Source organism: Calidris pugnax, unplaced genomic scaffold, assembly GCF_001431845.1.
Source record: "Calidris pugnax isolate Ruff unplaced genomic scaffold, ASM143184v1 scaffold20, whole genome shotgun sequence".
In the NCBI taxonomy this organism is placed as follows: Eukaryota; Metazoa; Chordata; class Aves; order Charadriiformes; family Scolopacidae; genus Calidris; species Calidris pugnax.
In genome coordinates this window covers 20,038,843-20,061,912 of record NW_015094510.1, presented here as the reverse complement: position 1 = coordinate 20,061,912, position 23,070 = coordinate 20,038,843, and the positions used below count along the sequence as shown (strand labels likewise).

Below are 23,070 nucleotides of genomic sequence, written 5' to 3'. Positions count from 1 at the left end.
AGACATAACAACAGAACAGCCATTTATGAAAGTTTTACTGTTTCTGATTCTTGCTTCCTCTTCACCCCCCACCCCCTCCCAGGGTCCAACTGGAACATCTGGGTGCACTGGATTAAATAATGGACTCTTTGTTTGAAGAAAATTCACAGGAAACATTAAACTTTTCTTAAGACAGGAGAGGTGAGCGCATGGGAGCCAGGACAGGAGAAAGTCAAGGAGTCAGATGGAGAACTGTGATTCCTGGGGACAGAATTTTAAACACATCACTTGGATGTGTGAAGTTCTACCACCAATACCAGAGTCTTGGTAAAGTATGTAGCAGCTAACTGTCACAGCAACAGGGACTTCCTCTGCGCCTCCTATACTGGAGGGGAAAGGCAGAAATAGAATCTTACCTACACAGGCAGGGACAAATCTGGGAAGAAATTCTCCCTTTCCATGAGAGAATTTCTGCAAGGCTTTTGTGGATGGACTGTAGTTCAAAGAAGACTATAAAGCATTTACTCTGATCTGTTATCTTTGTCTATTTCTGCACCAATTTCCACACACTGATGTATCTCAAGAGAGTGTATGCTACATTTTCTATTGCTAAACTGCACCACGGACATAACACAGGAGCTAATATAACCTGGAGAAGTTATATAAGACATGTGCATTGTTTCTCCAGCTCAGCTTGGTGAGGAAGCCTTTTCAATCAATAGAATTCTACATCTAGCCTTGGTTTAATACAACACATTGCTTTTTATTATTATGGCAAATGAGCAATTAATTTCATTTTAATCTGAAGGTCAGTTTAAATAATATGGAAAGTAATATAACATTAATTTTATATCTTAGTATTGGTTTGTTGGTTGTTTTGTTTTTTTTTTAATTTAAATCTGCATAGATCCAGTCTCCAAAGTTAACTGCAGATCTATATCTGGACACAATTGTATCCAACAAAAGATTTCTACATACGTAGGTATCTAAATATTTTATGGCTCCCCTAGCAATTTGAAATGGAAAATGAATCTCTATGGAAGCAATAGAATTTCAGCATAGCAGCGTGCTGCTGATCTCCACAAGATTAATTTTACATCTCAGGCATAAGCTATTTTTTCTTTATGTACGTAGGGGGTGGGAAAATATGTGGTGATTTTACTGTATTGGTACTATAGAAATGGAGAACACCTACATAAAGTAAAAGCCTTATGCTTCACTTATCTGGATTTATTTTACAATCTACCAAGCAACAAAGGAGACAAAGGACAGTCTTATCTGTTTTCCCCTTTTTCATCTTACATGGAAAGAATACTAACCAATTGGTTTAAGCTCTTAATAGATAAAGGACCCAGATTCACATCATGAGACTCACCTCAAGTACTATCAGTTGCATGACCTGAAGTGAGAAGAGGCATGTTGCACACAGTAATGAAAAGCCCTGCACCCATCCTAGTGAAGCCTTACCTTCCTTAAGCTGGGTAATTTTTCTTCAGGTTTACTGGTAAAAAACCTAGTAATTTTGCAGCTTTGTTAAAATAAACCCATATGAAGAACAGCTATGTATTTAATCCTCAAATTCCAGGAAGCAATGGACAGAGACTGCAGCAAAGGATTCTTTTAGCATATACATCAAAAAAGAAAATTTATTCTCAAAGTATGCCATAAAAGCAAACCAAGCAGCAAGCCAGTCCTACCGATTTTTTAACTGTCATTTTTACAAAACTTTTACCCCAATTTCTTTCTAATTTCCATAACTTTCTAGCTGTACATCATATTGAGTACCTGGAAGAAACTGACTGAGTTGGTTTAGCAGATAGTTAGCCTTCTTTTAATACCATATTCTTTATCTTACATTTTATGGTTTCCATAAATAATTGGCCTTGATATATTTTCAAATGTACAAATATCATCTAGAGGATTAAATGTCTTAAAAGAGAAAGGACTTTTCACAGTTTATTTCACTCTCCAAATACTTTTAGATTTCTTTTTGAAAACAGCAGATGTTTAATATGCACACTTTAGTGCCCATTCTTAGCTTTGACATCTTGATTTAAATTCAATTACCACAAAGGGTCTACAACAATAATAGTTGAGGACGTTCCTCTTGGATTATATTTGGTCATACACAAAGCTTCTAACAAGAATTCATATTTTTCTCATATTTTCCTAAATAAATCATCATACACATTTCTGCAATGATATTTTAGGGTTGTTTTTAATTATGTTGGTTTTATTATTTCTTTTCTTACTCTGAACAGGACAGGAAAAATGAAACTTGGAAAGAAGTCTTATTTAAGGGATATGAGTGAATGTCTAAAAACCTACCCTTGTTAAATACTCCAAACTTGTAATCAAGTTTCTGCTTTTTTTGACAGTGAGTTTGCTTCTACCACAAGCAATACCACTAGCATAAGTAGGACATCCTGATTGTCTCTCCAAACCCAGAAGACCATCAAGGTTAAAGCAGAAATGATGACAAAGACCCAGTCTAATTTACGAGCTATGAGAAGAAAAAAGAAAACATTGGAAACCTTGATATAATAGAGTTTCTCCATTAACACAAATACATGTTCCCATAATTACATTTTCATGTCTACAACAAATGAGTTTTTGTCAATAAGGAGAAAGGGGGATTGTATATTTTCGTATTCAAGGTTACTAATATCTTAAAATAAAGTGTGCCTAAGAAATGGCATTCCTGAAAAATTTCCAGGACACAGAAGCTTTGACTTGGTAAGAATATTGAAGAGCATCCTGAACGGCACTGCTCAGTCAGAAACAAAATTATTGTCTACCAGCATCTTATCACATCTTGACACTTAGTCTGTTTATCACCATTCTCCCCTCTTCCCTAGGAATAGGTGGGGGGGTTGTTTGTTTTTGTGCTGATACACTGAAGGAGGGAGGGAGTAGGAAGGGAAAGTAGGAGAGGAAAATATACAAGTTGACAGTGAAGATATTACTGCAGAAAGCATGATCAACAGTGTGGAATCTGAAAAATGTCAAAAAGAAGAAGGATGCAGCAAAGCCTTTGTGATCCAGTCAGGAATGGACAATTAGGAATCCCCAAGAAACCATACTTGATGAAGTGGACATAACACAAGCAACACTGAGCCTGCAGTGTAGAACAAGGAAACAATGACAAATAGAGAACTTGAGAAGATCACATAAAGAGAAGACCACCAACGTCAGTTTTAAGAACGGTGGTGTCCTGGCAAAGGAGGAGTCACGGTGTAAGAGAGACTCCAATCCTTTACATGTCTGTGTACAAGTTAAGAAGAATGCAAGTATCAGGATTTCTACTGCTGTTCTTGTTATTATAGCTTTTTTTTTTACTGTTTTTGGTGTTATTTTGAATCTGCTGTGTTGCCACAAGCATCCGTTGAAGCCTACCACTAGCAGTCACACTGTGTTAGAAAACACAGTCTCCTTTCATCATGGAGGCAATTTTATTTTTTCAAATGCCTTCCATGTCACAATATATAGAGTGGCATTGTATAGAGAAGGGGTACTAAAGAAAGAAGTTCAGCACAGGGCCAGAGATAACTTATTTTTTCAGTCCAAAGAGGTCTATTGGCTTAAAATCAAACGCCAGGATTGCCTCCTAGTTTAGGCCTCGGATTTAATAACATGATCTGCACGGCTCTATCTTACCTTCTCATTTCTACATCTTTTAAAGGCTTTTGAGCTCAATGTGCCTTGATTTTTAAACCTTTTCTTGAACAGTTCAAACATCAAGCTACCTAAAACTTTGTTTCCTCTCCATAAAGTTATAAAAGATAAAATGTGTTCATAATAAAGGTATTTCTTTTGTTTATTTTTACCAAAGCCAGCTCATGCACCTAGATCTTGATAAAACATTGACATTTTTGAACATTTTCAAAAATTTTTTGAAATAGAAGACATCTAGTAAAATCTATTGAAGTTTTTTTATTTCTGCTTTGGTGATTTATATGTTCAGACATCTTTAAGAACCTGAATTTTCTGAGGACTTAGACCCTTGGGTTAATAATTGCATGAGAAGTCCTAGATGGCACAATCACATTGTTCTCTAGACACCATGCTTAACAGATATCCCAAGGTAAAACTTTCTGTGTTTTACTTGCTGCTGTAATTAGTAGCACTATTTGAGAAAAAATTTGAAAACAAAATAGCAATTTTAAAATTTTGTACTTCTGCTGAAGTGCGTGTCAAGAAATGCACAAAGCAACACTAAATTATTCCTTTCTGTGACTCATATTTAGAACATTGCCACATTTAAAAGGTAAAATATTTGGTGCCAAGAACTTTTGTTTCTTTGGAACTCACGTGTTTAATGTTGCCTACACCACATCATGAGCCCCCCTTTCTACTGCAAAACACATTATTGAGATTACATTAAGTGGAACATTACAGTTCACTTCAACTGAACATTCAATTCAATGTTATAGTTGAAGCTCCTTGATACCTCTCATTATAAAATGTTGTTTACCAGTTGCTTATAAAACTTCATGAAAAATTCAACTGTGGATTGAAATCTTCCATGTTTACTGACTGTTCCCAGGCTGATTTACTCTGCTTATAAGTTCTTAACTGATTCCTAAAAGTTAGAGATGGTTAGGGGAAAGCTTGTTATTTTTCAGGTTAAAGAAAACAGAGGAAGCAGGATTGGAACAGACCCCAAACCACCTGATTCCATAAAACTCACTGATCAAGTCTAGTTTTTCTGTGATTTACACGGCTCCACAGAAAACCAAAGATCTGGATAAAATACAAACTTCCAGAAGTGTTCTCATGTGATTAATAGACTTCTTCAGAAATCTTCAGAACTTCCAGAGATATTTCCTCAAGACTGCCTGCATCATTCAGGATCCATCTCCTCTACAGCTTCTGCCCCGTGACTGCAGAGTTAGGTATACCATGTTGTACAACCACCACTGAGCATCTCCCACTTGCAGCAATGAGGGGAGAAGCAGGACTTCCTTCCCAGTTTCCCTTTCCTGATATCCCCAGGCTACTGCTATTCCAGACACGGAAAGGAGAACTGGAGACTCATTCTTTTGTACTCCCAGAGCTGACGTGTAAGGGATGGCAGAGGAAGGAGGAAACAGCTACACTGAAGCACTGAGGGAGCCAAATAATGATGAAGTAAAAGACAGTATAACAGGCTACTACATCTTGTGAACTCCTGAACATCTGTGAGTCTGATTTGATTAATATTTGCACAGCATTGTTACACAGTGCTTTGGATTTGGAGGGTTTTTTCCTTTTCTAAGTTGAAGCATTTATTTGGATTTTACATCTGCTTTTATTAAAGAGATGTTTAAAAATAGTAAAAATTTACCAAATAACAAGCAGTAGAGAAATAAATTATTTCTGATCTTAAAAAAAACCAACAACACACAAAACCAAACTCCCAACAAAACCTACTGAAAAGGGGAAGTGAAAATCAAGAGATCATTAAAGGAACACAGTCCCTAAGCAACAGAATCTGTGGACTGGCCATTAAAGTTTTGCTCCAATTTGTGTATGCATACACAAATACATCTATCCAGAAGGTATTTTTAGTTCTTTCCTTATAGTGTATCTGCTCTTATTATAGTCCAATTTTAGCTATTTCCACACATCATTTCTATTTCTGCCCTTCTCTATCACAGACCACGCATTACCACTCAGCTGGTTACAACACAAGGGCAGAGGAAAACAAGTGCACTAATTGATCCGTTTGGAAATACTTTGAAGGTAAAGAAGACACAGTAAAAAGCATTAGCATGAAATTCCTTGAGCATCAAGCTCTAACAGCTTCTCACTAGCATTTCTACACAATATGAATCATCCCCTGTCCTGTAGTGAGGTGAGCCAGCAAAGATGGGATGTTTTCCTTGGGTGAGGAGGTACATTCTAAGAAGGCACAGCCTGAACATCATGCATAAAGCCCACCGGTAGTTGTTGCACCATATTTGATAACCTCTTGGCATCTTACAGCTGAAGCATCTAACAAAACAGCTAATATATGCAAATTCTGGAAAAATAAATTGCAATTTCCAGATGTATAAACCAATACCTAGTCAAATAAAATTCCACCATCCAGCTTAACTGGCCCTGTACAAGTATGCTTTTATTTTGCCATTGCTTATCTGAAATTACGGTTTATAGCTAACCTATGCACTGTTTTACACCCCCAAGGATCAGATATTTAAGTCTGAGATTTTAATTAGTGCTCTGTGGCTTTGAAATACCCGGGAGATATATATTACTGTTTCATTTCGTTTCTTTTTTCCTTCTTCATTACTGGGTTTGCAGATCACAGGCGACTTTAAAGAAAATGAGGCCAACTTCAACTACAGCAGCACTGGCGGCAGTCACATCTTCTGCCTAGTTAGGCACTTCTAATGCACACAATATGTGGCATCTAAACACTTTCTGAGAGAGAGGTCTGACAGCAATGCTACTTCTAATGATATATGCATAGAAAGTGTACACTGCTGTAGGAAGAATGCACTCAAACTTTTAAAAATTGTGTTTTGGCGTGAGGATCTTTTTTTCCCTTACTTCTCCCATTCTAATGCACACACAGTTACTGTGTCAGATCTCATCACAGCATACTCAAGAATAACATTAAACATATGTCCAGGTGTTTACTAGTTGATGGAAGTTGTTCCTAGATACACAAGGTGCTAACCACACATACAAAAATATGCAACATTTGTCCTGAAGAATTTCTGAGTAAGGGAAACAAGTATTAAGATGGCTAGACAGAAATATGTTCAGATGTCCCAAGTATACTACCTAAATTGTCATTTCCCCAGACTTGTATTGAAAGACTAACCCACAAGATGAATATGATGGACGACGGCGCATCATGATGTGTTTCCTAAAAGTGTGATAAAGACACGGAAGCAGCTTTCAATAGTTTTGAGAACTATTCATGTAGGCTACTAAAAAAAGAAGGAGAAAAAGCCCTGCCTTCCATGTAAAGCACCAAATATTTTCAGTTGATTGTCCACCTAACTTCATCATAAGGTTCACCAGAAGAAAGATAAATAATATCACTGAAGAAAGATTTGAAACAGAAGTCTTATGGATTACTTAAGGAAGGCTATTTCATATGTGTGGAAAGGAGAGGAAAAGATAATTCTGGAAAACAAGGGAGGAAATTGGGCACCAAAGCTAGGAATAGTCATCGAAGAGCTATTAACATTACAAGCTGTTCAGCAGGCACTCTTAAGGGTCTTCTGGGACATTTCAAGGAGAATTATGTTCTAATCTCATTCAGAAATTATCCATTCTGTGATTATAAGGTAAGCATGTTTAGAAGTTGTCCCTGTGATCCACTGAGTGGAGAAACAGATCATCTGAAAACTCTGTCATAACTAACAAGGTAACATAACCTTATTCATCGTGGGAATAATTAGATGAAGAATGTCCATAAGTGACTGATTTTCCAAACTTGCCATATAAGCAGAAAATATGTTTCAGAAGCTTGGCCTCTTATGAAAACAGAAATATTCATACTCTTCCAACTGAGCTATTCTATTATATTCTTTCTTGAACTTTATGTACTATCACAATGTGAGATTCATAGTTCCATTCAAATGCATAACAAGTATATGAAGAGCTAATATGAAAACACAGATATAGCTATTGCTGTACATCATAGAAACCTGTTCCTTTGCCATCCATTTAAGAGCTTGGAGAAGGTGCAACCCCCTTATTTGTTCTGACGATAATCACAAAATCACAGAAAAAAGCAAAAAACACTGTTACGTCAATATTCTGGGACAGCAACAAGAACTACACAAGTTGTCTTCAGTACACAGCACCGATAGTTTGAAACATGAGTTATGAGAATGCAAGCATTTTTGGAAATATTCTAGATGACTATTTCACTGGAATAAAAAGGCTGCTGCCCTGCACTACACAGGCAAAGCCCTCCCCAAAGCACAAGAACTCCCAAAGGCTGACAAAATCCCTGTAGTTTAATGGAGACTACTTGTGTGCTTTAAAAAGGAAACCACGCTGACATCCAACTGTAGCAATATCATTTGAACAAGTAACTATCCATGGAATTTCCATCTCAGGAACTGAGAGCTGCTCACCAGCTGGTATGGTATGTCCCCTGAAGCAGCTTCCATTACTGACAATATATATGCCTTTCTTTTCTTGAGAACAACCACAGAACCTCCTGTTAATGAACAGTGTGAAAGGGATCTGTGACAAACACAGTAATCTGCACAAGGGCTCTCTTGTGGTCTTTCATATCCTATAATTTCATGTATTAGAACTTGAAAGAATTAACCTGGCACAGTCACAGGCTAGAAGCATCTGTCCTTCTCCTTAAATCCTAAAGAATATTTATTAGTATCTCACTTGAGCTCACAAAAAATTATATTTTGCACTGTACCCATATACTCCAGTTACTTTTAAACAATTCAAAGAAGTCCTACTGTACATCTGTCCTACAAGCAGTTCCTGCAACATATAGCCGTAGCTCCATCAATAAGTGCCTGCCATCTATGAGTTCCAAATACATAATAAGCAGCTGGATCAAATTCAGAATCTGAAATAATGACATCATAAAAGTAAGAAAAGGAAATACTCAATATCCTACCTCACTAAAGATGAAAGCTGTTAAAACACAATGCAGTGCAAATTATATTAGAGCTCAATGCAATAAAAATCCAGGGAATGCAAAATCTCATAACAAAGCTATTCATTACATTCACCTCTAACGCAACACAGAAATACACAGTATCAACGAACCTCTTTTTTTCACTAGAGAACTATAGCATCACTTCTGCAATGGGAGTTAACCATTTTCACCTCATCTAGAGCTGAACTCTGGGGCTGAGAAGGCTATGTTTAACAAGAGGACCTAGGAAAAGAACCAAGATGACTTTTCCACAAATCATTTGGGCACTTGAGATGCCCGAAAACCTTTTAGCACAGCCCCGGAGTCCAGAGACACAGTAACTGATGAGAATTTCAGTGCCACAGCCCATGAATAACCATGGTTCCTGTGTGGAGAGTCTGCTGATACATCAGTTCTTCAGGCACTTTATGAGTCTCTCAACCCTGACATTAACCGACAAACGCTTTGCTCCTTCCAAAGCTACTTCACCCTTCAGACCAGTTACCAAACACAAGTGCAATGCAGCAAGAATTGCATGTCTCTTAGTAAGGCCACACTACCAGTGCCCAAAAAGTTTGGAAATTGAAATAGCACACTATTTTTATTAGGTTTTTACTCTTTTATTTTCTTTTTTTGAAGTTTGGGCACATTTTTGGACGATCTATACAGCTTTAGCTCACAAAGAAATCCTTGTTTGCGATGTTAATGTCCTAGTGAGTTGTAGGAGCAGTTAAATAACTGCTGTAGTGACATTCTTGTTGGGCAAGATGTGATTATGTAATGTGCAACATCGCCATTCCTAAGTCATTTACAAATTACTGTTTTCTACTATTTTTTTTCAATAGAAATTACTTTAAATTGCATATAGGCTCACAAAGGACTGCTAACAAAGCAGTATGACTCATAGAGAAACAAGAAATATAGGGGTAGATCACGAAACTCCAGAAACAATTTTAAGAACTTAGAGAAAAATGTTTATTTCACATAGCACGATGGAAATTGTTTAAACGTAAAAGTAACCCTAAATTTTGTTTGTTGCTGAAATGCTATCACTAAACCACCAGGCTTCATATTAACTGAAGATCAGTGTCTATTTAATGTATGTGAAATGACTAAGTTAGATAAAGTTCATTGATAATAAGAACAAAGATACCTATAAATACAAAATTGAAAGTACTGGTGTGATTGAGGAACCACGCCTATTGTGTTTTGGTTGATGGATGCGACCTGAAAAAACATGAAGCCTCCTGTGGGTGGATCATCATTTCCAAATTTTAAGAGTCCTCCACCCTTCAAGTGGATTCACAGATCCAAGACAGGTTCCCAAGACTGGGGTTCACCTAGGTGACAAAGTGCCACGGGGCATGGCCGTGCCAGTCAGTGGGGACAGCGTGAGCAAGCAAGAGCAACTGCAACAGTGCCTTGTTCCATTACCTGGAAATTAGCACACTAACCTAAACAGGATGACAATTAAGGTTTAATGTCTGTGTACTTTTGCTTATAAATGATGGTGGATACAGAGACTATCCTAGGAAGGAGGGAGCTGAACAGATCTGCTTTTCCTCCCTTATGTATGTCCTTACTTACTAGACTGTAGAGACATGCTCCTTCTTGCTTCCTACCTCTTCAGTTTCATGACTCTCGCATTCCTGCATGCAAAATATCAGGACACTTGTTTTGGAGGCGGAAAACATGGACCAGTGCCAGTAAGAAGCTGACTATTTTAGCCTAGCAGGAAGCCACTGGTTTTGATACTCGGAATAGCTCAACCAATGTGTATGGTTTTAGGCTAATTATAGATTTGCCTATGACAAGAATATCAGGTATTTTGGAACCCTGTCAAAAATGTTGGCTATTCTGTGCTACCTTGCTATGCACCTACAACACTTACTATGAAACCACTGGCATATTTACTTTGCATTTCTTGCAGGTTTTCCTCTCATCTTGTCCTTTACCAAACGACATCCATCCATACATTTAAAAGTGTTATATCACAGTGGGGAAAAAAAAAAATAAAGTAGGCTTTTTTCACATTATTCTTCTGTCTTCACCATGAAAAGCTGTATCCAAATCTAGTGCAATTCACCAATCACACACTTCCCTAAAGAATGCAATTATTCCAAATTCAGACCTGTGTAGCTGGTCTGAATTTGGTTTTGGTTGGCAGGAACACGTAAGTAGGTGTAGATGGCTTGTAATGGGTAGGAAAAGGAGATAAAACTTTCAAAATATTGTTAAAAAAAAAAAAAAAAGAGAAGGAATTATAACAACCATATTTTTGTCCCATTTAAATACACGCTGTTATGTAAGTGTCCACTGCAGTAGGTTTGGTTTTAAAGAAAGTTAAACAGGCACACACCGGCTCTCCTGCAGCTACCTCAAGGAATTTAGAATATTACAGACTACGTTTTTTTTTTTCTCGTTAGTGCCTCAAATCTGCCTGTAATAAGAGTATTGAAAGCTGGGAGGCAGTAATTTTTAGAGAAGAAAACCATAAAGCGATGTCTGAAGAAATAAAACCACCTGGTATTCTAATGGCTATTTAAAATAACAACATTACTTGGCATGCCCTTAACAAAAAGCATGCCTAAAGCATCAAATATTAATGATTGTGAATGTTTTTATCAAATTTTCATATACACATGAAAAAATATTGTGCTGCGACATGAGAGAAATATCAAATCAACTAGATCGTAAGGAGTCTACAAATGGATACAGGAAAAAAGTCAAAACTGGAGATTCAGACAAACTTCTTAGAATACAGAGCTCCTCAACAGTATGTTTTTACGGACAAAACCCTCATGCACCAAACAATTAAATACAGCACTCTTACTAGAGCAAAACACTTTTCTATGCCGCCATTAAATCAACATTCACACCTGGACACACATGCCTTGCACATTGAGCTGTGCAGCAACATGGGCAACAAACCCCCCCCTGCCATCCATAGGCACACACCATTGCCAGCCCACCCACAGCTTTCCCTCTCCTGTGTCCACCACGGCACCGCTGCCTTCAGCTGCACTGGTCTTACCGCAACGCTGCTTTAACTATCAACAGAAAATCCAGAAATTCGCTTCCCAAGTTAAAAAATATCAAGGACTCCAGGACGGCCTCTAATTTCAAAATCCCTAGGCAGCTTTTGCCTCCAATATTAATGGGTTCTCCTTGAACGCTATCTGGTTCAGGCAATTAAATTTTGCTATAATTATTTAGATAAAACTAAAGTAAACAGGCTGAGTCATTCTGGCAATAGTCTAACAGCGGGATATCTGGAAAATGTGGCTTTACTAAGAACATCTGCTAACACCACAACACTTACTGAGGTGTGTAAAGTCCCAACGACTTTTTTCTTTTTTTTTTTCTTCTGAGAAAGTTTAAATAATTGCAGATTGAAAATGCATGTTAGGCTGGAAATAGCCCATGAAACCATCTTTCATTCTGTATATCACAGCACACTTCAGAGATTGTTCAGCGGAGTGTTTTGAAGTTGAGTTTGTTCATAAGGCTGATGTCCTATCTGAAAACTCAAAAAGCCTAATTTTATTGAGTATAGGAAATCAGAACAGTAAATAAATGGCAGACAAACTTCACTAATATCAGTTTATTTTGCTTTACAGGAAGGTGCATAGCTAATTCTGTGACTATCTTAATAATGTATACAAACTTACTTTTTCCTCAACAGTGACATGTCTTACTTGCACAACATGACTTAACTTACACGTTCTTCTCTGGGACAATAATTTTCATTACTCCAAAGATTCTAATTAGACGGGGTGTTTTTCTCCCATTATATATTCTTTTTTTTTTCTGAACACAGAGGCAAAACCATAGATCTGTCATTACTACATGGTATCATGACTTCAGTTCATGGTGGCTGGTTTGTTTGTTTTAATTTCCTCACCTGGCTAAAATCTTTGTCTAATTTAATTTCTTTTGCAAGGCCAAAGTGAGCATAATTTTGGCAAATGTGCCTATGTGAACAATTTCTCCTCTAGGTTTTGGTATACTTTTCTTTACTGACTGATTCTTTTTAGGCTTTCCATTTTCTTCCAGTTGAGTTTGTATCCTTACCAACATATTTTGGACAGACAGAAACCTAAGACAGCTTTTGGGTTGCTTATTGGTTGAAATTCCAAACCTCCTCCAATGTTCAAACAAACTCTTAAGTCCAATGGACTTCACTCACTAATTCTCTTGATTTAGATTGGGCTTTGAGTAACCTGGTCTAGTGGGAAGGTTCTCTTGCCCATGGCAGGAAGGCTGGAACTAGATGATCTTTAATAAGGTCCCTTCCTACCCAAACACTTCTATGATTCTATGATTTTTCAAAGTGATTTCTCTTAACACAAAAAACCCCTTAATTGCTGGACTGGTTTGATTTTCTTTAATCTTCTGTTCAACATAAATGAAATCAACATGTGATTACAACATCTAATGCTCTAAGACAGCTCTTCTGTAATGTCATTATTATTAACAGCAGTAAATGTAAATAAATGTTTTCAGTTAGTATTAGCAGCATTTTGTCTTTAATCTGCATCTAGGAAGTTTAAAGCTTCTCATAATATGTTAGTATTTCTCCCACTGGCTAAAACTATGCAGCTGTCTGTCAGCATCCAGTCTGAGCTGCGATCCCAATAGACTCCCAGCAGAATCCCAGGAGAACGCCCCTCCCCAAAGTGATTTTTAAAAAATCAATCCTGTTTTATTTATGTAGGTTTGTCTGTATTATTAAATGTTAGTGTATGAATTAAGAATTCTGTTTTTAATGACAATTTCAAGCAATTTATTTGATCCCAAAGTTAAGCTCCCTGCTGTATATTCCCCATGGATCCCCAATTTATTTTTTTAAGCAGAAAACAATACATTCTATCCTTCAGCCCTGCAGTACTGCAACTGCTAAGCAAAAATCAGTCTATTCCATTTTCTCATCACCTATGCTGCAGACATTAACAAGTGCTTGCAAAACAGAAAGAGCATGTAAAGTTAAAGACAGAAATAATTTTTATAATGCTCCATCAAATTTGTTCTCCTGCAGGATTTTTTCTTGCTAAACATAGTGTCTTCATCAGAAACTGCCTCGCTCTGTAAGCTGTCTTCCCATTTTTGCTACAGAATCTCAACAGTTCTAAATAGCTGTGAAAAATTTCTCTTTCCTATTCCATAGTAACAGGAAAAACTAAGTGATTTAAATTTCTTTGTCTTTTAACCACCCTCTGCTCTATTAGGAATAATTAGCAATCTTTCACTCTCCTTGACCCAGACCCTTCAGTTAAAAGAATGAGATCTCAGGTTAGCTCCCCTCTTGCTTCCATAAATTTTAGGTCCCTGGAAGATTTTCTTACAAATGAAAAATACAAGTATTACAATTCCTCTAGAACAAAACTTAAAAAAAAAAAAGCTTTGACTGAAGAATAAAAGAATCCAAATCAGCGCTCCATGACCTACCACCTACGGGTGTTCAATTCCATGGCAACATGAGACTTCCTAATGATTACTCAGCCTTAGATTACCTTATGCATAATATTAGCATCCAGCCCTCCCTCAGGGAGCTGTGCGATGAAAAAAGTTTATTCGAAGGTGACTTCGCTGAAGCAACCTGAACCATCAGGTAACTCATTTGAGTTTTTCAATGGGAAATTTCTGTAGGTTGCATTTTGAAAACAACAGCGCTGAACCACTATTGCAGCATGTATTGCAAACTATCAGTTTTGTGGTGCAGACCAACACAGACATTATACAGACATCTACTGGCTGTATTTGCAGGCAGTTGAAACCTTTTATACTTGATATATCTGTGTCTGCATACACAGCATCTCACTAAATATGTATGAGTATATAAATATGAGCACCTACCACTGATGTACTCGGTTTCCGAATTTCCCCCTTTGAAATATTATCCAGGTTGCTTTTTATTTTCTCTCAGCTGCTGCACTGCGCTTTGTGTTTGATAACATTTTTTAAAAAAGAGGTCTTTAATGAATATTAAGGATGAATACATTTTCCTCATATGCCTTCAGAAAGTTTCTGCTTTCTAAAAGCTAATGAACTCTGGATTTTGAATAATCATTCTCTTTTCAAAAGATTTTGCCAGAACGAAAGAGTCTGTGGACAGCTCGTGCAGTAAAGTGTGCCACACTTACTCAAGATAATAAAAAATTTCCAGGTATAGGGCCTGTATCTAGTATGAGAAGTAGAAAATTGCAATGGTCAATTTAACAAGTCAGTCCAATTTTATTGACAATGAGTAGAGTCTAATGTCAGTACAAAATATTTCTGATACAACCCTACCACTCAACAACCAGGCAGGTCTCCAGGGCACATCCTAATAATTTTTAAAAGACGGCACAGTTTGTTCAGGTTCTCAAACCAAATACTGAAGCACTGACGCTACAAGAAGTACTCATCTCGAAGCTGTCTCGTATAAACTCATAATAACGAGAAAATTGGACTATGTTGCTCACCCAAAGGATCTCCTGCAATAGGACTACAGGGCATCTCTTTTCAGAAATAGATTAAATTCCAATAGTTTCTACCATTGGAAAGGATCTGCAAACTGTGAAAAATACAAATATACTTGCCAAGATCACCAACATTGTACACTCCATTTCACCAAGCTAATTAACAATACGAGGAAAACTACAAAGATATACATATGGGAAAGGTGATTTCTCTACATCTCTGATGTTAAAATCCTTTATGCTTGTCGTCAAACTACTTAAGAGACTCGGTGGAGGGGGTTATAATATACAGCTACTATCTGCTGCTTCCATCATCACCAGAACAGGAAAAGTTAAAGATAAAGCCTTTCCTAAAGAGCACTCAAAGGAAGCTGATATTCAGAAACTACCATCTTCTGAGGAGACAGACTGAACATAAAAACTCAAAACTCAACCTGCGGTCTAGAATGGAGTATTATACAAACTGTGGACTAGGCTTGAAGGCTTTATTTAGCAACTTCCATGAAAGAAGAGATAGGAGACAGTCAAGTTAAGGACTCAAGTGCCAAGATCTACCCTGCAACATCTACCAAAATTCTGTGTTACTTCCCCAGAAGTGAAAGTCTGTTTGTAAAACTGGTCATAAAAATTGGAATTGTACTCTTTGCATTCGGATATACAACTGAGATGTTCATAGTTTGGGAAACTAGCTTAAAATGTAGTGTAAGAAAAATCTTTTCTCCTGAGCCAATCTGATTAATCTAAACATTCCCCTGGCAACATTTAGATCAAGAAATTACAACATAAAAATAAAATGAAAGAGCAAAAAATATCAAACTATAAAAAACAATAAATACATTCTGTTTACTCTGTTGTTAACTACATACTAACTCTACCTGTTACGAGTAAAACCTCCTGTACATTGAGATAATAATACTGATAATGTTTAATAATTTTTCTTTTATTTAAAACAAGCTGAAAATTTATATTATAAATTCCCAATTAAAAAATCCAATTTAATTTAATATGCACATATTATTGAGAAAGGTTTGATATTTTTGGACCCAAAGTTTTTAGTATCTTCCTATCCACAATCAACTTTACCATGAAAAAATACTGAAGGAATATGCACACTCAAAACTCCTTATGCAAATGAAGTGGGAATTTCCACCAGTTCTAATTTATTGGATGCTGTTTCATTCATGCTATTTTTAACAGACATCAGAGAAAGCAAATACTGCAGAAAACATATTGAAGAACATTTGGTTCAATGAGCAGAGTGAATTAGCATCAGCTGCAGCCTTACTGTTTGGCTAGTTTCAATGAGAGACTGTTTTATAAGTTTTAAGTGATCACGATTTTTCCTGGTTATACATACAGGCAAATTTTTCATAGCAATATTGATGAAAAGTGATAACTATGCAAATATAGTGAGGAGGTGGGGACAGGGAAAGAAGAGAGAGGGACTACAGTGTAAATCTGGACTGGAAAGTACATATGTAATCTTCTTGAAAGCTCTAATGTCCTTATTCATGTCTATAAATCTGCCAGCCAGAGGGAGCAAAGATTTATGATTTAAGTGACCAAACTCACTGCTAGAGATGCTTAGGCAGAAAGGTGAGAAGCAATGTCTCAGATAAGTAGACCTGTGAGACAGAGTAGAGAACATTCAAAGCAAACAGCTTGCAGACAACATATAAAGAAATGGGCTTACATAATCAAGAACATATCTATAAAAAAAGCCAAATATTAAAAGAGAAATCCTGTGCAGAATAAAATGAAGCTCTGTGAATGCATTTTTCATGTGAACAGCTGATTCAACTCAAGCTTTACTACAGATTTTATTTAATGAACGCCACATGATATTATCTTAACAGCCACCTGATGATCATGCTAACAGCCTGTTCTTAGGATCTTAACTGCAGGTCAGTGTTCTCCTTTTAAGAGTTTGACACAGAAACAAGCCAGTCACTCGCACGCTACCACAGGGCTGAGTACTTCCACACAGCCCAGAGCCCAGCCTGAAGCACGGGACCAGGGAGGGAGGTACTTCCAGCGCCGATGGATGCAGGTGGTCTCAGAGGTGGGGTATTTCCATCAGTTTTGGGAAAGCTGTGAAACTGTCATGCTGCTGGATAAAAGAGAGACCCCATTAACATCCTTATTGTGAGGAAGGGAATGAGGACAAGCAGTGGTGTGCCAAGTTGGGAGGGACCTGAGGGTACTGTGCAAGTGTCCAAGGCACGGTGAGAGGGTGGAGATGAAACTGGAGGTCATGGAGCGGGAAAATAAAGGGGGCACTGGATGCAAATCCATGGGAAAACAGCTTCTTTCCTTCTGCCCTTTCTGAACCATTAGTCTAAATGGTACACACAGCCAGAGGACTGGCCCCTCCTGCCTGCATTTGTTTCTGCCTCATACACAGAATATCTGTCTCCAAGGCCCAGCAGTTGTTGACATTTGAAAATATCACACTGCACTGGAACACTTTATATTTATGCCTCTGTTGAAAGCAAAGTTATATCTCAAAGTCCCCAGAACCCACCATCACTTTCCAATTGCCAAAGCACGAGTTTTTGACGAGGGCAGGGTAAGTCAGCCAGCATGCTCTCCACTCCTGAGTCCGGCCAAAAGCTGCTTACCGCGTCAGGCTCTGTCCTATAAATCAGGGTAGACGAGGACCATAACCCATTTCCCCTTCCTCCCTCTTTTAGGAAGGACAGAGTAATTGAGGTTACAGAAACCTGACAGTTATTAACAGGGATAAACGTGATACTCCTGACCTGAGCTGCAGTTACTGAATCAGAGGCGTGTGCCTGCCTCCATGAGCACACGCACTTGTGCGGACGCCGCAGGACTCAGATTTTCCTGGCAAACTGTCTGCTGCTGGCAAGATGAAGCAGTAACGCTGCTGGCACAGAGATGCTGAGCTGAGGCCTAACACAGGCCAGCAAAGTCAACGTGAAATTAGGTTTCAAAGATTCCAGGCTTAATTTTCCCCTAGAAGAGAGCAATTCTCATCATTGTTTCCATAACAGTAATATGGGCTCTTGACAAGCTATCTGCAGTTGTTTTCACATCCAGACATTCTATGTTGGTTACACTCTGCTTGGAGGCAGACACCAGCTTTGGTCACTCGAGTTTGCAGCCTTTTTACATGATGCGTCTCAGTATGTGATGAAGTCTCTCAGGACTGTGCGACTCTTGAGCTTCCAAAGCACCCAGCCAACATTAACTAAACATAAAAAATAATTTAATTTTTAAAAATTTAAGTCTGATACTGCCAGCCTCAAAACCTCTCACATTTTACAGTGCTAAGAAAGAAATATCCATGTAAGCCAAGGAGATGTCCTCATTTAGGCCCAATCCCATGAGTTATTTACATTGCCAAATCCTATTTAGGTGCCTAAATAATAGCTGATTGCAAATATCTTTGTGAGTATGGCCCTTAAATCTCTGCCAACAAGCAGCTGAGGGCTATAGAAAACCATCCTCTGACTTTTTATCTTCTTTGAAAACTGAACCACCATCGGTTAAAGAAAACCTGGGATTTCTGGGAAAGTATCCAGAATTGCAAGCTAACAATGCCTGAAGCAGCCACTGCCATATTCTACGCTGAGGAATTTTTCATCAAGCTGGCTGATGTAATGTGCGCTTCATTAATAGAAAGGGTTTGTGCTTACGTTTCCCACAAAAACTTTCTATGAAAATAGCATCGCCACTGATAATACTTGACAAATAAGGAGTATTTACTTCTTAATTTTATGGTCATTCCCATGCAAGAAGACTGCAGGTGGGATATGAAGACGATGGAAGCATGTGTGGATATCGTATCTATCAATTAGGTCAGATACGGAGATGATTGCTACGAATTACAATGGGGGTGGTGCCTATTGATTCTGTATTTCATGCGATAAACAGTGTGTTTAATATGAAAACCATCTGTACATCAAGGAAGACAGAAGAAACTGCAATGTATAGTGCCGACTGCTTGTTTTTCTCTTTGATGGATCCCTAATTAACTGACTTTTCTTAACTGATTGCCAAGGGGATATGCAATGCCTCTTCCTGAAAGACATAAAACAGAGACGGGAGATACAAAGAAGGAATACATGCCCTCTTCAAGGACAGGTTTGAGCCTGAAGTCAAAACAAAGAAAGGCTGAAGTAATCATTCAGCCTAAAGAAGACAAAATTGATGAGGCTCATGGCAGTCCACAGATTTTTTCAAAGAAAAAGGAATCATCTGTTTCCCATGTTCACAGTAGATAAGAAAAGTAGCAATGGCTTCATTTATAGCAAGGGAATCTGGGTTAAGATAGCTGGAAACCAGTGAAGAGGATCACCACTGGCACAGGACATCTCAGGAGGTCACAGAATCCTCCTCATCAGGGGTATAAAAGGGCCACGATAGACAAATAGGTCAGAAGTAAAATGGGGAATGTTAATCCCACATTTAGACAGGGACTTCTAGACTGTTTTTTCTAGATTTCTGATTCTATGGCTTTTAGAAGGTGTTACACTGTACTAGGAGCAAGCCATGGGGGCAGGATAAAGAAAGATGACTAGAAATAATGAGGACTGCTGAGTCTTTAGGCTCTTCCTTTCCAATGGGGTGGAATTAATCTCATACTAAAAGTTTTTTCAGTAATTTTACAGAAACACAGTGTAGATAAGAACAGCTAAATCAGGCACATAGATCATTTACAAAAGCATCCAGACATTTCTGGAGCATAATTCACATGAACCGCTCTAAATACCCACCTTCCATTGAGTCAACCAAACATCTGTCAAGAGGTCTAAGTTTTATTTACTGGGAAAGAAACCTACTGGGACTTGCTCAATTGCAGGTATCCACTCTCTTGATACCTAGTGTTAGCTAAAATGAATCCTAGTAGAGGTGATTAGTTTTCCAAGATCAGAAATTTTGTGTCTTGCTCATCTCTAGTATCATGAGCTCTGAACACGGGCCACAGAACAAGGGCATTCTTCCTCCTTGATAAGTAATTCCCAAAAGCTCAGAACTCTGGCTAAGTATTTATTCTCTCTACTTATTTTTTCCCCACCTTCAAATTTTGCCTTTTTTTCCTCCTTAAGCTGCAATACCTCAACTGTTATTATCATCTGGATGAAATTGGGAAACAGCGGAGGGATGTAGTGACAGATACCAGCACAGTGTTGCTTCAAGCTGCTTTTCAGGGAAGCAGAGACAGGCTTTCCAAGCATTGCACAGTTGGACAGAACTTACTAATAATTTTAATGTTCTTAGACTAACAAGGAGGAACACACAGACACACAGTGTGATCACACGAACTTCATTTATCAAGCAAAACAAGTCAAAAGCTCATTTGTTTTTTAATTCTCTCTCCAAATCTTGCTCTAAACTCAGAGAAGGCTGAGTAGATCCCTGTCAGCTGGTACATCAGCTGTTAATGGCAAGGAACCTGAATAAGTTTTCTGATACCAAACTTTCTCAAAAATAGAGAGATGTACACTTTACAAAGGAATGAGAGACATAGTCTGGAGTCTGATTTTCTGCTCTTTTTTCACTCCTGTAGTCAAAACAGTCAATGTCCACTGAATCTTTACCTAGTAGAAAAGCAAACACCACAACAAATTGCTCAAGGTGCATTTTCAACCTAGATTTTAAGCTTTTTTTTTTTTTTTAGCTCAGCATAATATGGTTTTAAGCACCAATGTTCCAGGGAAAGATAGTGCTTAGTCAAAGAGCTGATGGCATGCCAGATGAAGACTAAGCATAGTCAGGCTATGTCTGTACCCTGACACAAGACCTCCAAAAAAGAGCTATTTACTTCAAAAAGGGATTTAGAAAAATGTGTTGCCAGCACTTCTCCCTGAGTCAGCTCTGGAAAAACTGCTGCAGGAGTCACTGGGAGGAGACACCGAGCAGCCGCCAGTGTAATTTTTCAGATAAGAGACACAAGTGAATTCAGACTATGCAGTCAGCTACCTGTCCCTCCTCTCACTAAAGGCAAGGACGGCCGTGCTGTCCACCTTGCCACCTGCAAAACTCCTCCGCTGCCCAAATATGTCCCCCTTACTTTCTAATTTCTGTCCTAAAGATGGCTAAAGTTACTTTTCCATGGTAAGTACCTTTTATCCTAGAGGCAACTACAGCAATGTCATTATTGCAAAGAGCAAATCTGGTGTGCTATTTGATTTTTATTTCCATATTATAAGGTTCTCTAGAGGAAGGCGGAATGTATGCTTGCTTCTGTCTGTACCTAATACAAAATGTCATACCTCCTTTTTCCTACTCATCCTTCAGCTCACAATGTGAGGTCTGAGCAAGCTGGCTGCTTCTGCTCCCGCACAAGCTGATGGAGCATCTGTCTGGATCCAGGTGAACCAAGAAGCCTTCAGGTTCCACAGGTTAGTCAGGGATATACAACTGCACCATCTTCCATTCTGAATGTTTATTTGCATCAAAACCAGTTATGAAGTGGTGAAGTTAAACAAGCACGCATGTGATGACGTAGTTACTACTGTAACAAATCCTTTTCTGACTGATTTTTCCTGTCAGCTGTTCTTTGAGACCTTTGATATTTCAAAAAAAGATGAGAGTGGATACCAATAGATTATAAATGTACCCCAAACCAAGAGAGAGTGCAGAGGCAAGAAAACCTTTGCTGGGCCTTGCTCTATACAAAACCAAACTCAATTCAAGTAGTAGCTCTTTTTCTTTTTTTTTATTTTTTCAAACGCACAAAGCTTACAGTTGTTTGTTTTTTTTTTCCTTACTACTGTCGTTCCTAAGTTAGGAATATTTTTTGTAACAATAAAAGTATTTGCAAATCAAACATGTATTTCCCTTAGAGGACTGCATACATTGATTACATTATTGTATTAATCAGTCTCTGAAAGAGAACTCCCTGACTTGTCTCAGATGATTTTGTTTGCATTTGCTGATTATATTTATCTTCCACACAGAACTATATCTATCTTCCTTTATCATACTACCTGTGAAGTATTATCTAAACCTCAATTGTAAGAGCTGTGAGGTTGAGAGACTGTGATAAAGAAGTAGAATAAATTCAAAGAGAAAATAAAGACAAAAGAAAGACCTTGAAAACTAGGAGTTCCACCAAACACGTTACTATTTCCTATGGTAAATGACATTCAGGCTGAAGTAAAGTTTTGTGCTGCACAGGCAGGTATTTCTCCCTTGGAAGCTTTAATGTTGCTTTCAGAATTTAAAGAACACAAATATTTATCCTCTTTCTGAAATCCATTTAGATGATAGTTTTGGCTTAATTAGCATGATATGGAAATCTGCTCTCAACTCTATAAGTATTTTTAAAATACATCTTCTTACCACTTTCATCCAGCAAGAAATCATCTTGGTAACGGAACTTTTCTGGTCCACATGCAATAAAAATATCGTCATCACCAAAGAAATCCTGAAGGCACATCACCTGAAAGCAAAAAGGAAAGAAAGGCATCGTATGAAATACCTCATCATCAGAATTGTAAGAGCAATAAATCTCTCCTCGTCTCCATCTGCATGAAAGCTCTTCACTTTTAATGGAATCAACAGGGTTTCATCTCCAGATAAATGTCAAAAGCTGCGCCCTGACCATCTGTTACAAGTGAGAAACACTTTTATGGACACTGCAGGAAGAGAGAGATAAGACAAAAAGCCATAACTGTCACATTTATTACATGATGCATCAATGGGGTATGAGGTAAATGCCTTTTGTTTACGCACAAGGTACCACTCAGTAGCTAGTGGATAATTAATTTGCTTTTGAGACCACATTTCCATCCTTTGACTAGCATGAAATAAGGCTACAGTTTTGTATGCAGAATTAAATGTCATTATTTCAGCAAAATCTCCTGTACGGGACATGAAATTCATATGGGTGAACTGAGTCTCCATCACACCCCCTTCATCTTCACCAGCAGAGTCTATGAGAAGTCTCTTCAAAGGCACCAAGCTGAACACTCGGGTGGACTTGGAATGATACTTATAGTACTGAGTAAAAGAATAATCCCTCTCTCATCCCAAATGTGAATA

The 23,070-nt window shown here is 37.9% G+C and overlaps 1 protein-coding gene across 4 annotated transcripts in view; it reads right to left on the bottom strand.

Moving 5' to 3' along the window:
- The window catches only part of DCLK1 (doublecortin like kinase 1), a 247,491-nt gene that overhangs the window by 99,311 nt on the left and 125,110 nt on the right, over positions 1-23,070 (bottom strand). For all 4 annotated transcript variants that reach the window (XM_014965939.1, XM_014965940.1, XM_014965938.1 and 1 more), the window contains exon 3: positions 22,369-22,468. In XM_014965939.1, coding sequence (XP_014821425.1) covers positions 22,369-22,468 — 100 coding nt within the window. The remainder of the gene's footprint in view (positions 1-22,368; positions 22,469-23,070) is intronic.